Source organism: Oryzias melastigma, linkage group LG16 (assembly GCF_002922805.2).
Source record: "Oryzias melastigma strain HK-1 linkage group LG16, ASM292280v2, whole genome shotgun sequence".
Taxonomy (NCBI): domain Eukaryota; kingdom Metazoa; phylum Chordata; class Actinopteri; order Beloniformes; family Adrianichthyidae; genus Oryzias; species Oryzias melastigma.
The window spans coordinates 491,001-506,762 of NC_050527.1; the positions used below are offsets into that span (position 1 = coordinate 491,001).

The window sequence follows — 15,762 nt, forward strand, 5'->3', positions numbered from 1 at the left end:
TCTAAGGGCAAGGATGTTTAGTCTGCTTAGTTTAGGATAGCAATCAGCTATTGTTTATATTTTATGATTGATTTTGTGTTTTTGGACAATTACTAGCGTGAACCCCCATGAGACAACTGTGTTCTGTACTTGGGCTATATAAATATATCTATTTTTTTATAGAAAATTGAAATAATTAAATTTACGTCATTTTAAAACCCAATTCTCATCTTTGTTTATTTTTTTCTGTCAAACTTCAACTGATTGCTTTTATATAACCGGTGTTCATAAAGACTTATCCACAAAGACAAAGCGAGACCCCCTTATCTTTCCTGGAACCTTTAATACTAAAAAGAACCATTTGGTACAGTTTTTTACTGACCAAAACCGACTTTATTTCTGTTTTTGTGCCCATCAAGCTATTCATTTATCAAATTTTAAATATTTACAATAATTTAATTATAATTGTGTATGTATTGTTCTGCATAAACCAAATGTAATTTCTTACTTTAGATAGTAGCACATACCTGTATAACTTCCTTTCAAAATAAAATACACCCACAGTCAAAGATCAATCTGCTGCAGCAGATTTACTTAAAACATATTTTCTACCATTATAACTTGAATATAAACACAACAACATTAGTGTACAATAGGATTTAAAAAGATGAACTATTCTTCTTAACAGCAACTAAACTATTGTGCCATGGAAGATAATAATGTGGTCTTAAATTATCCATTATTTTTTCCAAATTATGATTTTTTTTAAAGCCAAAGAGCCACAATAATTGGATTACAGGGCTGAGGCTCTGGAGACTCAGGTTTGTTCCAGGCGGTTTTTGCTGTTTACCTTCTCTTATTTTGAACATCAATCCTCGCTGCTGAAGGTCTTCCCTGAAGTCAATCTGCTGGTTTGGACAGCCTCAGCAAACCTCAAGAGCTGCAGGATGATCTCACTGTGTTTTTTTGAAAATTTAACCACTTTTTAAGTATTGGGATCAATACTTTATAAGTGGCCTTGAGGTCTGTTTGACTGCACTCTTTGTTTCTGCAGCACCATGTTAACTTAATCTAGCAAAGGAGAACTTTCACTTCATGTCGGCATGCAGAGATTTTTTCATGTGCTTTTACAAAAGGATCACTCAGCCCACTTTGAAGGGCTGTTCACCCTTTTCTATTATCTTTTTAAAGGTCATGCTTTCTCCTCATTTTCTTCCATGTGGGTAAATGTGAACGGCAGAGCCTCAGAGTGATGGTCTGGGGCTGCTCTTTACTCTCAAACTTACAGTGGGGTTAGAGTGGATTTCGGGTGAGTCATGCATGTCACATTAACTGAATTTCAGGAGTAGGAAATGTGGTGTGGCAGCAATGCACACGTACCATAAATTAGTTTTGTTTATTCATCAAAATGTCCCTGCTGTTTTATCCTGTCAGCCACAACATTGACAAGAACACTCGTCTTTGTTGTACTTAGCAAGGTTTTATGATTGAAATGTTTCACATTTTAGTCATGCCAATTCAGGCTTAGTTATCTCATTTAAGAGTAGAGCAAACTAAGGGGTTCTGGCACCCCACTCGATTGGTTGAAGTCCTATCTAACAGGGAGAAGTTTTTTCTGTTAGGATTGGTAATGCTTCATCTGTGGCTCCTCTGTCGTGTGGTGTACCGCAAGGTTCTATCCTTGATCCTGCTCTTTTTTTCTGTACATCTGCTGCCTCTTGGCATGATGTCTCTTTTCATTGTTAAATCGATAATCTGCAGATGTATCTGCCCCTCAATCATTTAGGTTTCAGAAAAAAAAGAGCTCACATTGATGACGTAATCATTTTCTGTATTTGAACATTATTCTTTTTACTGCATTCTTATTTATATTTTATTGCTGAATGTTTTTTGCAGTTTTGTGCGATTTTTAATCATACGTCGGGGCCTAATAAATTAAATCCAAACAGGACCTGAACTAAAGGTAAGAGCTGTAGCTTAATACACTCTGGGGAGAAACTAGTCAAGAGGGAGACGTGCAAAAGTAGACGAGATTTACCAATAATCAGAGTGAGGCTGGATCATAAATCATGACAACTTTTCTCCATGTAATTCAGATTAGCTGTTATTTATTTATGTATCTTTAGTTTCAGATAGTAAAATATTTAGGTTCTGATTTCTTTTTCAGTTGTCCATATACATTTTAAAAACATTTTTGTGTAAATAAAAACCATTTATCTGCAGATGACCCTTTAAATATCCTCCAAACCAGCTTCATGCCAAATCATTAACCTTCCACCATCATGCTTCATAGTTGAAATAATACTGTTTGTAGTTTTGTGTTGAAACTGTGAGTCACACTACATTAATAATGTACAATTATTTTGAAGGTAAGGGTTGATTAGGTAAGATTTGAATGCAGTGAGATTGATGACTGCTCAAGGTCGGCTCTGTACACATCCAAGCGTGTTCCCGTGCTGTCAGCAGTTCAGAGTAACGGCTCCATTGAGGGCAGAGCGACAGAAATGTGAGTCGGTTTCTCATCCGTCAGAATCCAGGAAGAGCAGAATGACAGAGGGGGAGGAAGAAAAGGAAAACAACAGCTGCAGCGATGGATTGCTGCGTGGCGTGGGCTGGAAACTGTCACCAGTCTGTCCAGAAGAAAAACGTCGGTCCAAAAGGAGCAGCAACGGTGATTGGTGTATTTAAAGCTCAAAACTGATGTCAAAAACTCCTGTCAAAACTGATGTTTCCTTTCTTGGACAGACAATGAGCCCAGACTTTCCCTCCTCAGAGACAGATAAAAATCGCTTTTACGTTAACCTTCAGTAGTCCTTGAACTCAACAGCGAATTTGTGAATAAAACGTTTACAATGAAACCATTCATTCCTGTCCATTGTATTAGAGTTAGTAGAGTTTTAATTTAAATTTATTGTAAAAGATTCAAAAAAGTTTTTGTAGCTCTGGAATTTTATGTTTAGACGAAATATAATAAGAGTTATGACAAAATAATGTAATCTTGTGACTTATTGTAACTGTTGTAGTTAGATAAAGCCTTGCCAGCGGTTTTTTTTTTCTTTTAGACATTTTTCACATTATTTTGGCCTAATTTTTGGTCTGTTTGTAGATTCATACATTTTTATTTTGTCTCTACATGTTTAATCTTTTGTTAAAAAAAACATAAAAGCAGTTTTATATCCTTTTTTGTAGCTTTTGCAGCAAAAACTTACTAAATTTTCCACTCCTAATTGAGGTTTTTGCACATTTTAAGGTTCATTGTGACAATATTATGTAACATAATCAAAGACATGTTTGAAACAAAGAAGAAGCCGGGGTTGTAGCATTAATAAAGCATATTTTAAAGCAGCGAAAAAGCTCAAAAAGGGCTCCAGGACAGTAAAGGTTAAGTATTTGACAATTAAACTTGTATAAATGTCTGAAATCAGATTAATTTAAAGCCAGGTTACCTAAACAGTTAAAGATTTTTGACTATATTAAAGGCTGAGAATTAGATATAATAAATAAAGAGCTGACAGACTTTTTAATAGCTATTGTTATGCAACAAATATCAATAAAGATAATTTGAAACCAATCATAACTTGACTATCTGCTCACTGAAATGCAAACAGGCTGTTTTCTTATAGAAATAATACTTATATATAATAATACTTAATTTTCATCTTACATAAAAATTGTATCTTAAAAATAACAATAATAATACTAATCAAGCCAATGGATCATATTATTAGAGGGCATTTCTAGAGTATTGTTCAGTTTTTTTATATTATGTCATAATACGATAAAAAGTTATAACTCATTCTAAATTTTTTCCTGAATAAACCAAATCTAAAAAAATTAGATGACTTTTTTGGTGCTCTCACAAATCTCCAGGCTTGTAACGTGGGTGCAGTAACCCTCCTCACCAGCAGGTGTCAGTGTCGCATTCTGAGAAGAGTCGAAGCCGCACACAGACTCAGGAAGCGCGGAGATTCGTCTGCAGTGGAGAGATGGAGGACTCGGAGTTTGAGGATGTTTTGGATGAATGGTTTATAGAATCCTTGACAGCGTGAGCAAACTTTGCATTTGGATTCTGTTTTTTCCGGTTTAAAACTCGCTTTATAAAATGAAACCTGTGGAAATGACGTTTATTCTATGGAGAATCTGAGACTGAAACTCACAAGTGACAAAACTCCAGCTAGCTAAAACCAAACTTCAACTCAGGCTGATCATATATAAACCGTGCTAAAGTGTAGATTTGAAAATGTGATTGGATCGTATTTTAAAAACCTCAAACGTCTGACCTCTGGATACACTTCCGTATCTTTTCCTCCTGGGCTGATGTCTGTGCAGATACTAGGTGATATCTGTGTTTCCTTCCTGCAGGTACAAAGATTTGCATGTTTATCAGCTGGAGCATCCCACCCAGGTCATCGAGTGGACATCTGGGAAAAGTGAGTGAAAATGGAGAATCATCAGACTCTATCACAGGCAGTGATGGGAGTAAGTTCATGCAAAAGTCACTTTCTTCAATGAAATAACACTTTTTGCTGCAACAAAGGAATTGCTACTCATTTTTTCATGTTATCATTGTATACTAGGTGTTTAATCACTTTATTACAACAGAATATTGCAGATGTTCAAGCAGACATAATGAGGTAACCTTAAAAAATGAAAAAAATATACCTTTATTTTTTGCTTGCGGTTGAGTAAATCCTATTAAGTTAAATTTCCTATCAGGATTTATCAATCCGAACTTTATCATTTTATTTTTGAGTTCTCAATATGTGTAATTAGTCCTTTTTTTTAATTCCCCAAAAAGCTAATAGCCATGTCTTATTGTGGTCCTATCATAGACTGTAAAAATTAATGGACAAAGCAAGCACCGAGGTCCCCCATTGGAAATGCATTACTTCCTCTCCTCGCGAAAGTAGGCCNNAAACAGTGCAAAAAAAAAAAAAGCAAATCTGTAGCTGCTACAACTTTGCAAAGTTGGGTATTCTTTAAAATTTGCTTCATTTTTTAAAGTATATTTATTATTATTATTTTGCTTGTTTTAAAAGTTGCACTCTTTTCCAATTGTTAATACTTTATTTTAATGGCCTATCCACCTTTTAGTAGTTTAAAGTTAATTAGCTGTATGTTCTTATTTTAAATGACCAAATTATGTAATTTGTATTCATAAAGTTTGCAAATCTTAAAGTTTTTTTTAAATTACAGAATGATGTACTTTTCATTAGATGCAAATGAACTAGCTGTGAAGTTTTTTTTTTTTTTTAAATAAATAGTGCACTGACTTAAGTTTTGTTGTACATGTAACGGACACAACAGCATCCATCCACCTTTTTTTAACGGCCACTATTTGGACTAAATTGACTAAAGTTGAGGGTTTGTCCTCCAACATTCCAGTTTTTTGGCTTTTAGTTCAAACGTGTTACTAATAAATATTGTCAAGAAATGCAGCAAATACTTTACAGTATCTTTGTCACTTTTATGTTTCACTTCTTTGTGTTTTACTGAGAAACTAAGTTACCGTATTTTCCGGACTATAAGTCGCGGTTTTTTTTCATAGATTGAATGTCCCTGCGACTTATACTCCAGTGCGACTTATATACGAATTTTTAATGAGATATGGACCGTAAGTCTAGAATGCCCTCTTATGGTGATCTATGCAATTACTTTATTTACTTTAGTTATTCAGACGTGACACAGAGGACAAAGAATTTAAGGGATTTAGTGATATGGAGTGAGATTGTGTGCAATTAATTACAGTAAAGATACAAAGTTGATGAGTTCTTGAGGCTATAGTTAAATAAAACTGTTACGTTATATAAATGCTACACCTTTTCGTTTTTTTTCATGATGCTAATATGTGTTGACACATATTCAGCCTGTTTTCTATTCACTTATGAATGTTATAACTTACCTTCCAGGATGATGTAATATCGTTTTTTTCAACCAGTTTGTAAAATAAATTACTTGAAAAAAATGCGACTTATACTCCAGTGCGACTTATGTATGGTTTTTTCTTCTTCATTATGCATTTTTTGGCCCCTGCGACTTATACTCCGGTGCGACTTATAGTCCGAAAAATGACAAGCAACATATTACAACTGTGGGATGATAGTGTAAGATCAGGATTTCTAAAAAGCTCGGAGTTTGTTTTGTGTGACATTTTGGAAGTTACTTGCACAACATTGCTTATAAAGGATTTGATTTTACGTTTATGTAGAAAAAATTCATTAAACACAAAAAGTCAAATCCAGACTTTAGTTGGTAAATTTCACAGCTAAAAACAATAAAAAGCTCAGTTTTTTGTAGTGTTTTTTTTATCTTTCACATAGTAAAATGGACCGATATCAGATTGTCATGCTGGTTCTTTTGTCTTCTTCCACTCATGTCGTCTTGTTGTTTCAGCTGTTTGCGTGGCCGGATTCAGTTCGTCTAAAAATGAGCTCCTGGAACTTCGTTTGCCACTGAAGCTTTTTGCTGAAGAAAACAAGGTGAGAGTGATGTAAGAGAAAGGTTTCCATGATGATTTTTAGGTGTCTCTGAACTTTTGTTCCGTTTGCTGCTGAGTTCAGGGTCTCTGTGCGGAGCGGGATTTTAAAGTTGTCCACGGTGGTTTCTCCGAAGGCCCCGTTAGCTGCCTCAGACATGTCCCAGGAACTAGGTGAGCTCAAACATCTGCATTTCTGTTCATTTTTATTTCTCCTGCTCAAACCTGATCTGTTTTTCAGAAATGTGTTTTTTTATTTTTGGTCAAATTGGGAAACCAGTGTTGAACTAGTTTGAAGTTTTGAATCAGATTATGACTTTCCCCAGAGTAACAAATGTTATCGGCACTAAACGAGTCGTTTCATCAGGAGTTTATTAGCATAAATGTGACTTCTTCTTTACTTTGAGGCAGGCTGATTGTGACCAACGATGGGCGGGGCACTGACCTGCAAGTGTGGGACCTTGGAGGAGAGGAGAGCGGTGAGATTTAGGTTAAATATTCTGTCCCAGCGTGAATTTAGAAGTTTAAAAATCTAGTTTACCTTCATTTATCTCAAGGATTTAAACATGTCTGCCACGACTCATTCATTGATTTAAGATGGAGATGCTGCATGAAATACAGTTAGTCAAGAATATTAGTGATTGATGTAAACTTATGTTTCTGTTTGAATAAAAGAAAAAAATGTTAAGATTTTAGAGTTTAGTGCATGTTATTGAGTGTTTATTGTAGAGTCAAAGTAGCATGAAATTTTCATATCAGAGCAAACTTTTTCTGTACCTCAAAAAATGTATGTATTTAACCTAAAATCTTGCTTTCTTACGTCTTAGACTTTTTGAAAAACTTACCTTTTTTAATTATTTGAAATCTTTCACCCAAAAAAATAAATAAATAATGTAAAGATAATTTTTCCCCAGAAATCCCTTTTTTTCTTATACTACAATAACTGTGCTGATACTCAAACATCAGAGGGTCACAAGTCAGAGTAATAGTTTTACTATTAATTTATTAACAAGTAAAAGTGAGTTGTGACCTTTGACTGTATGAGAACTGGACTGAGTGACTCCTCCCCCCTGACGTTCCAAACAGGAAGTACCCGCTTACGCCGCAAAGCCAAAATCCCATAGAGTTTTATAAAGAAATAAACTATTAATCATTATATATTTCAGAATAAACATTCTTGCTCTTCTACCTTTTTTAGTAACATTTTCTTGCTAAATATTTTTTTCATTATATTTCTTCTGTAGTAAATTTATGTTACAAGCTGGCCAGTCAATAAAGTAGGCGGTCTCTTGTCGAACGTTCAAAGTGTCTTGCCCACTTTTAAGTGATAGGGACGTGGACTTACAACAAGCTGACTTCTGATTGGAAAGAGTGGTTGCCATAGAAACGTGGAGTCAGATCAACTCGGACCAGTCATTGCTTACTGATGCATTGTGTAAAAAAAAGTGACTGAATTGAGTTTATTTTGTAAGAGCCTGAAGTCAGTAATTTTCTATGGGTGACATCACACTCACTTGGTCCAGTTCTCACATTCAGTCAATGGTTGTGACTTTTATAACTGAAAAATAAACTTCAGTATAATTTTTCTGTCTATGCCTGGAATAGATTCACATAAATCTTAGAAGTTCTGTGAAAGTTTGAGTTCAATGATTGCCGTTCTGCTGCGTCTCTTCCTCCATTTGCAGATGTGATCAGAAGAACAGGAAGTGTCAAAGGGATGGAGAGCGCTTCAAAGCGTGGGAGCAGGATTGCAGCTTCTGCATCTCCATCCCCTCAAGTCCTTCATGGAGCAGAGAGCAGCAGCGTCCAGCTGACTCAGCTGACTTCAGGACAATCTCTTTATAAATTAGGTAAAACCGGAATATAAACTAAATAATTTCAGGGGCAGGAAACTCTTGTGGAAAAAAAAAAAAAGTAAACTTTTTTTATTGTATACATTTTTTTTTACAGAGACAGACTCTGCAGATCCTCTGAACTCCTTACAGTTCACGGGTGATGCGGTTTTCCTCGCCGGATGCTCAAACGGTAAAATGTACTTGGCGGACACCCGGACGCCTGCCGCTCCTCTGATGTCACCGCCGCCTCCATCTTCCGGTCAGTCCGTCGTCTGGTGGACGGACGCCTCTGCAGACCCTCAGCAGCCGAGCTGCAGGGTTGTCAGGCTGTCTTCCTCTGGACACGCCGTGGTTTCAGACCTGAGGAAGCTGGGAGAAGCGGCATGTCAGGCTCAGCTGGACGTCCACGGCAGACCGGACAACGTCACGGTGTCGTGGGCTCCGAGGAGAAACTGCATCTCAGTGTCAGGTCAGCCTGGACAGGAAGCCAAGCTTTTATACTCCCACATAAATACTGATGTGGCTATTTTAAACTGAAGCTGTGCTTTCTAAATTCAGGTTTCAGTGGAGTTGTGGAGATCTACGACACACGCGACTGGAGGACGGCGCTGCGGCGGGCTCCCCCACTCTTCCAGCATCGCGGTCACGCCGTCTCATGTCAGCAAACTGACGGCTGCGACCCCGTCCGCATCACCGCCCACGTCTGGCACCCCGAGCGCCCGCAGACGCTGCTGTCCACCGCTTCAGACGGCTCAGTCCACGTCTGGGACTGGGTGGAACCGGATGCTAACAGACTAGAATCCCAATCAGAACCCAGTATAGAGCAGGACCAAAAATAAACTGGAGAGCATGAATCACCTCAGACACACGGATGGAAGACTTAAATGAAAAAGTTTTTTATTTCAACAAAGGAGAAAAAAAAATCTGAGCGTGACTAGTTGGCAGGGACTCATTAAAATTCCCACAATTCTTGAAAACTGATGACTCAGCTGTTACCGTGCAGCATCAGCTGCAGTGTGTAATAAGTAAATAAAGTCATTATGAGTCAGAAAATATCACTATTTTACTTCAAATTTAATTTCTTTTTTTTTTTGGCTTCAGATTCAGTCAAAAACTAAAACGTTCATTTTGTGAAACCCATTTCTGTGTAAAATACATGTTTCCAACTTAAGATTATTTTTTTATGCCTGGATTTTGCTCTACTGACCAACTCAATGTTATTTTTTTCTCTGGAAGGTTGAACAGGACAGTTTAGTGAATGGAGTTCTTACACAACCACTGTGAATGAAAGGAGGCGCGATTTATACTGAAGATTTCTTTATTCATCCAAGCTGATGAAGCTCTGAAAAACGTGGACATCTGATTGTGTGTCAGTAGAATGACTAATTTATATGAAATAAAAGTCCTTTCATCAAAACAAGAATAATTCCAGCTGAGAACATATAGTAACACATTAAACTGTCATGAATCTGACCTTGCTTAGATCACCTTCAGTTCAAGGCACTGAATGTTATACTACAAAATAAGAGCACACATGTTCAGATCTGTACGGCTGGAAAGTTCCAATATTTATCACCATTTTTGTTGCACCGCTAATGTTAGCTTGGGGGTGTGAGGGGCTGTAAGCTAGCAGGAGAGAATGTAAACAAAGGGATGATGGGAAATGAGTGCTGGCTTTTTACAGCCACAACTCAGAGGGGAATTTCTAATGAACTGCTGCCACTCTATAGAAACTATGTCTTTGAAAACAAAGCAGATTTTTTGTATTTCATTTAAAAACAGCATAATCATAATTAAAACAAAACCCTGTGAACAATTTTAAAATAGATAAAATGATGATTGAGTGGGACTTTAAGGCAATCACAAAATCTGCTTATCACTTAAAAATTTCAAAGATTAAAGATTTGATTTTCCTTAATTCATTAATCAATATATTTTCAATGTAGGATGAGATAAATAAAGTCAATTTTTTTAAAGTTTAATTTTTCCTCATTTGTTAAATTCCATTCCATCGTAAACCCAAATGCAATGGAGATAATTCCTCATGTGCACATCGATCTTGCTGGGAGTTTGGAAAATTTACCATCTATTTAGATTTTTTTTTCAATTCATTGAATCTTTACCTGCTCTGGATTATCTCATATTATGTTCAGAGTCTTCAGAACAAAAAGTCTTTCAAAATATCTCTTTAGATAGCCAATTATAACATGTCATTATGATGATTATCATTTTTAAGTTTTTTTGTTCTTTTCTTAAATACAGTAATTTTACAATCGTATCGAGAGATGACAATAATGTAAGCTATTTCTTAATTGTAGGTATAATCACTGGATTCTTATAGATTTTTTATAACTTCAAGTAACAGTTTATGAAACAAAAGGCAATTTGTATTTTGGATTAGTCATTAATTGTAATTGTTTTTAATCCTAAAGCATTACAAACAAACAAAAAAAAAAGGAAATTGGATTCCCTACTTTTAAAAAAAACAAATTCTACTTTTAGATTTTAGTTTTATAAGAGTTCCACATAAAGTTTTTTAAATCAAGACATTTTTTCCATATTTTAAAATAAATCTTGGTTGTAAATGACAAAGAAAAACTTCTCAGCCCTTAAACTGAATTCATAACTGCACAAAGTTTAATTAATAATCAGGTCAGTGAGTTTAAAAACATCATTTATTTTTTGCACGGTTTCACATCCAGAAATGTAATTAATTTTCTCTCGCCTGCTCAAATGTTGAAAATATCTATTTTTTTCTATTTCCAAAACCCCAAATTTGTGCTGTAAATAAATCGTTTTTTCCCCTTTCACTGTTAAATCTTATGCAGCCACAGCTTGTGTCCTCTGATGTTTTATGCAGTCTGATGCCTTTCAATTCACTGGAGCAAACTCTGGATGAAGTCAGAGACAATCGAGACTCACTTCAACAAAAAATGTCAAATAAAAGTGTGAGAATCAGTAAAACTTCATAAATTTAACAGTGAAATGCAAAATTAAATTAAAAAAACTCCCATTAAATACAGAATGTGAGATATCTACAAGATAATCAGGACAAACTAACCACATGACGCTCACTCCAAAGACACAAATCTGAGCAATTTTCTCGGAAAAAACAATTAAAATTCTCCTCATGCAGTTATATAAAAATGTACCAACGAGGTCACATTTTATTTTTTTATTTTACAGGTTTTAGCTTTGCTATTTGGTAAAACATTGTTCCCATTTTCAACTAAAAACATACATTTATTTCTGATATTTTTAAAAAATTTTCTGTTAACATAAGTGTTCAATAAATCCCCAGTCACCTATCTGACCAGTAACTGATGCACCCAGTAGAGACTTAATTTATTCTGTGAAGCTTCACTCAGAGGAGATGTGGGCAGGAAGGACAAGAGGTGCAGGAGCGTAGGAACAGATCAGCCGTGAGGCCGAGCGAGAGCCGCGTTCCATTCGAGTGTTTAATTAACGCTGAATGTTTGTTTGCGTGGAGACAGAAGGAGTCAGGTGGACAACTTGATAAAGTTGTCAAGCACACAGTGGTTCAGAAACCTTAAGAGGAAATAAGCGGTTTGAAATTCAAATCATGAACAAAATGAGGAGCTGAAGTTTGTGCTTTCTGGAAATTTAGAGGAAAAAAAAAAATCAGGACAAAACCAGTTTTTAAGAAGTTTTTTTTTTTTTTTTAAAGGGGAAACCGTAGTGACTTGAAACTGGGTATCCCTCCGCTGGGAGAGTGATCAAGGAGAAACTAATTTCTTCATGCGGGTGTGTTCTGAAGCACACAAGTTACTTACTGTGAAATGCAATTACGGTAGTTGTTTTAAAATGACTTTTCAAAAATGCAAATCAGTTCTGTATTTTCCGAGTGCTGCCAGCTGCGCGCTAACGTAGATGATGGAGCGGGAGCAACATCCAAATCTGAAGACACTATGTTCCATAACTCTCCGTTTGGAGGGCTAAATGTAGAGAAGCCGTAGGGGTAAAGGAAGAATTCAGATTTGTTCTTCGTTGAAGTTTTCCATTTGTGCCATTAGATGTCACTAAATCCCTCAGAGGAGCTGTTGAATGAAGCCATTGGAGGCTAACCAGGATTTTATGTTTGCACTCTTTTGGTATAAACTTGTAAAGTTCAGAGAACAGACAGGAGTTGTCATTAATCTTGGGATGACGTTTGTGGGAAACATCGAGTTGCTACAGAGTGAAGTTCACAACTGGACTGAACATGAGCTTCAATCATGTCTTCTACTAAAGTCGAGCACATGAACTAGCTTTTATATTCCCTGATTAGACATCAAGATCTGTAAACCTTGAACTATTTTGAGATGATAGATGGATGAGTGTGATTTTCTATGCCACAAACACAAATAAATAAATACATTCTTTTACCAAATTGCATTTTTTTTCATATGCTCCTCAATCACAATGGCTGCATTTTTGTTACACATGTACACAAAACTTATCAAAATACTAGAAAAGTTAAAAAAAATTCCAATTATTATTTTGATATCAAACATAAACCAACTCACAATAAAAACCTGAATGTGAACAATACTTTGATTTACAGTAAATATATTAAAATATCTGTCATGATACTAGTGCTCATCATCATCTATCAAAGGAGATGTCGGCGTCTTATTTAGGCCATGGAGTGGCAAGCTACGTGGGAGTGGCTACGGATTAAGAGATTTTGAGAAATGGTGGTTGGTGATTTTCAGAGGAGCTGTGGATCCAACAATTCTGCACGACACGCTCAACTTTTGATGCTACGAGACCTGTTGTGGCGCCTGCTGTGCATGGTGTTCTGTTGTTGGTTACTCATTAATGTGAAATAAGGGTCTCTATTCCAGTTTTGCAAAATATGTCCATTTCAATATATGCTTTAAAAAAAAAAAAAATCACCTCCTCCAAGCACAAAAACTTTCAATAAATGAGAGTTTTTGAAATTGTTTTGTTTCAAATAGACAACATTTTTATTGCAAATACAATTTGCAGAATTTTATGATCAAGGGAAATGCAGCCAATAATTTGAAAAAAGAAACACTCAAATGTGCAATTTTGAGCTAATTTTTTTACAAATTTGTGTGACATCAAAAAAGTGCTACAAGATGTTAGAAACACAAAAAATAAAATTTTCCTTGGAATGGGTCTTTAAACAACACACAAATGCAAACTAGATGTGAAAACTTCTGTGAGAACAAGCTTTTGTGCACTTGTGTGTCTGAATGTGAGGTAAAAACGAGGGAGATTTAGAAAGGACACAAGAGACTATAATTACATTGACTGACAGAACAGTGAGCCGTCAGGCTAAATCCTCTGGTGACCCGACGCTGCAGCAGCCATTATTCCAGGTCTTCACTAAACGATCATAATGAGTCACACGTCTTGTCTCATTTTGCGAGGCTTTACACAAGCAGACTCCCAAACAATGCAGCGCCCGTTGGTACACGAGAGTTCAAACACATGAGGCTCCTGCATTCTTTTGAGGATTTTACTTCACTAGATACATACGCGGCAACAATTTCATTATAGCTCAAGCATTTGGGGATACATTTCAGTACATTCATACTCCCAGAAAACTTGCTATACATCTAGAAAACATCTAATATTGTTGATCACAAACACATTTTCTTTTGTCCACTTGGCCAAATGAACAAACCGTTAAGGTCTTGTTAAGAATCTTGATGCCAATCAAGGTTTTCTCCCTTTAAAACGTTATAATTATTGTAATACAGAGGGTGTTTCATCTGATGAACTGAAGGTGCATTTCCATTTCAAACTAAATTGCAGTAATCAGCTGTCCAACAAGCTGATGTTTTTAGCTGATGAAAAGCAGAAAATAGATGGTTAAAAAAGGCTCCTGATATTGAGAATGCATAGATTTATCTCCTCATTAGAGCACCTGGTTGTTTACTGTGCTTTTGTATTAAATAAACACAAGTAGAAACCATAGTAACCAGTCAAAAAGTCAATTATGGATGTCTAAAATATTCAATTTTATCTTAAATAATTTAGTGAGATGGTTTGTCCATGTAAATAATTATGAAAAATCCATGTTTGTGAAGAAATCAGCTGAAAATATCTTCCATATTTCTACCTAATGTACTTTTGTTTGATTTTATTTAATTATCTTTTTTTATGAATAAAAACTACCAAAACGAATATAAGATGGAGGGAAAAAAGCAAGAAACTGAGATTTCATGTTTGCATGCACAATAGAAAATATATGCTGCTATCTTTTGACCACTTCATGAAATTTTATTGTTCATTCCTGAATAAAAAAATATAAACACAATAGAATAAATTTGATTAATCAGAAAGATTAAGAGTTTATGTTTGGGGTTATTAAGGAAACTTAATAGTAATTTCTTAGGCTCAAACAGTTTGACATCAATTCCCATAAGTGGGTGAAAAAACATAATTGCAGAAAAATTGTATACAAAAATGGGATGTAATGCAATGGAGAATTTAATGACATGAGATGAGGTTGTGGAAGAGAAAACCAAGTCCAAGTGTGGGCTGTTTTCTGTGATGTGGACTTCTGGTCAGACTAGATTCAACTTTTGTGGAACAGATACCGAGCAGTGTATACCCTAACCAGGTTAACAACCACTGAGAGCCGTTGTCTCCAACAGAAAAATGACAGTCAGTGGGAGCACACGTGAAACTATCATAACATTACAATTTCATTTTTGCATCAGTTAGAGATTTCAGCAATAAAAGTGATGGAAAATACTTTTTCATTGTTAAGCTAAGATACAGATAACAAATCCAAAGAAAGACACATGATTCCAAAAAAAAAACAAAACAAAAAAAAATCCTCCATGCGAGCAGTATATGAGCTATGGTGTAATTAACAGAGTGACCACAGCTGACGACAGCAGCAAGAAACAGATTAAAGCAATTAACAGCAGAGGATGTATAAGCCCAGATCACAAACTCTACACAACAAATTACAAAACATAATATATAACATAAATTTAAGAAAACTAATTTACCAAATACAAGGATAAAAAAATGCAAAAAAAGGACTTAAAAAACAAAACAGCTATTTTTTAGGTGAAAATAATTAATTACTAATTATAGTATAGTTTTCCAATTCATATATATATATATATATAATTTTCACATATTAAAACTCACATTAAAGGTGGGAATACTAACAGACCAACTAAAGGATAAAATATCCACTATATTGTTTATTTATTTATTTTTTTCCCCTCAATAAATTGGACAGAAATTGTAAAGGATACTGCAAATCCCTTAGGGAAAAGCAGGAAGTTTATTAGCGTATAAATAAAATTAAATGAAAAAAATTAGGGGATGCAAAAGACTGATGCAAAGTTTTAAAGTTATGCATTTTTAAACTGATTTTGAATAAGTTTTACCACTTACAGAGAAAGTTTAAGAGGAGTGGCAAATATCCATGCCATAACTTGCATGTATATATATATATATATCAGTGGCGGGCCGTGC

General features: G+C 35.4%; 1 protein-coding gene across 2 annotated transcripts; it reads left to right on the forward strand.

Moving 5' to 3' along the window:
- Positions 1 to 3,887: 3,887 nt before the first annotated feature.
- Positions 3,888 to 9,355, forward strand: wdr73 (WD repeat domain 73). 2 transcript variants are annotated; one of them, XM_024266854.2, is made up of 8 exons: positions 3,888 to 4,024; positions 4,342 to 4,409; positions 6,373 to 6,458; positions 6,540 to 6,628; positions 6,866 to 6,933; positions 8,140 to 8,304; positions 8,405 to 8,758; positions 8,848 to 9,355. In XM_024266854.2, the coding sequence occupies exons 1-8, from the start codon at positions 3,966 to 3,968 to the stop codon at positions 9,126 to 9,128; spliced, it is 1,170 nt and encodes a 389-aa protein (XP_024122622.1). In that variant the 5' UTR covers positions 3,888 to 3,965; the 3' UTR covers positions 9,129 to 9,355. The 2 variants fall into 2 exon arrangements, with proteins under 2 accessions (XP_024122622.1, XP_024122623.1); XM_024266855.2 differs by having other exon boundaries at positions 3,907 to 4,024; positions 4,342 to 4,458.
- Positions 9,356 to 15,762: the final 6,407 nt, after the last annotated feature.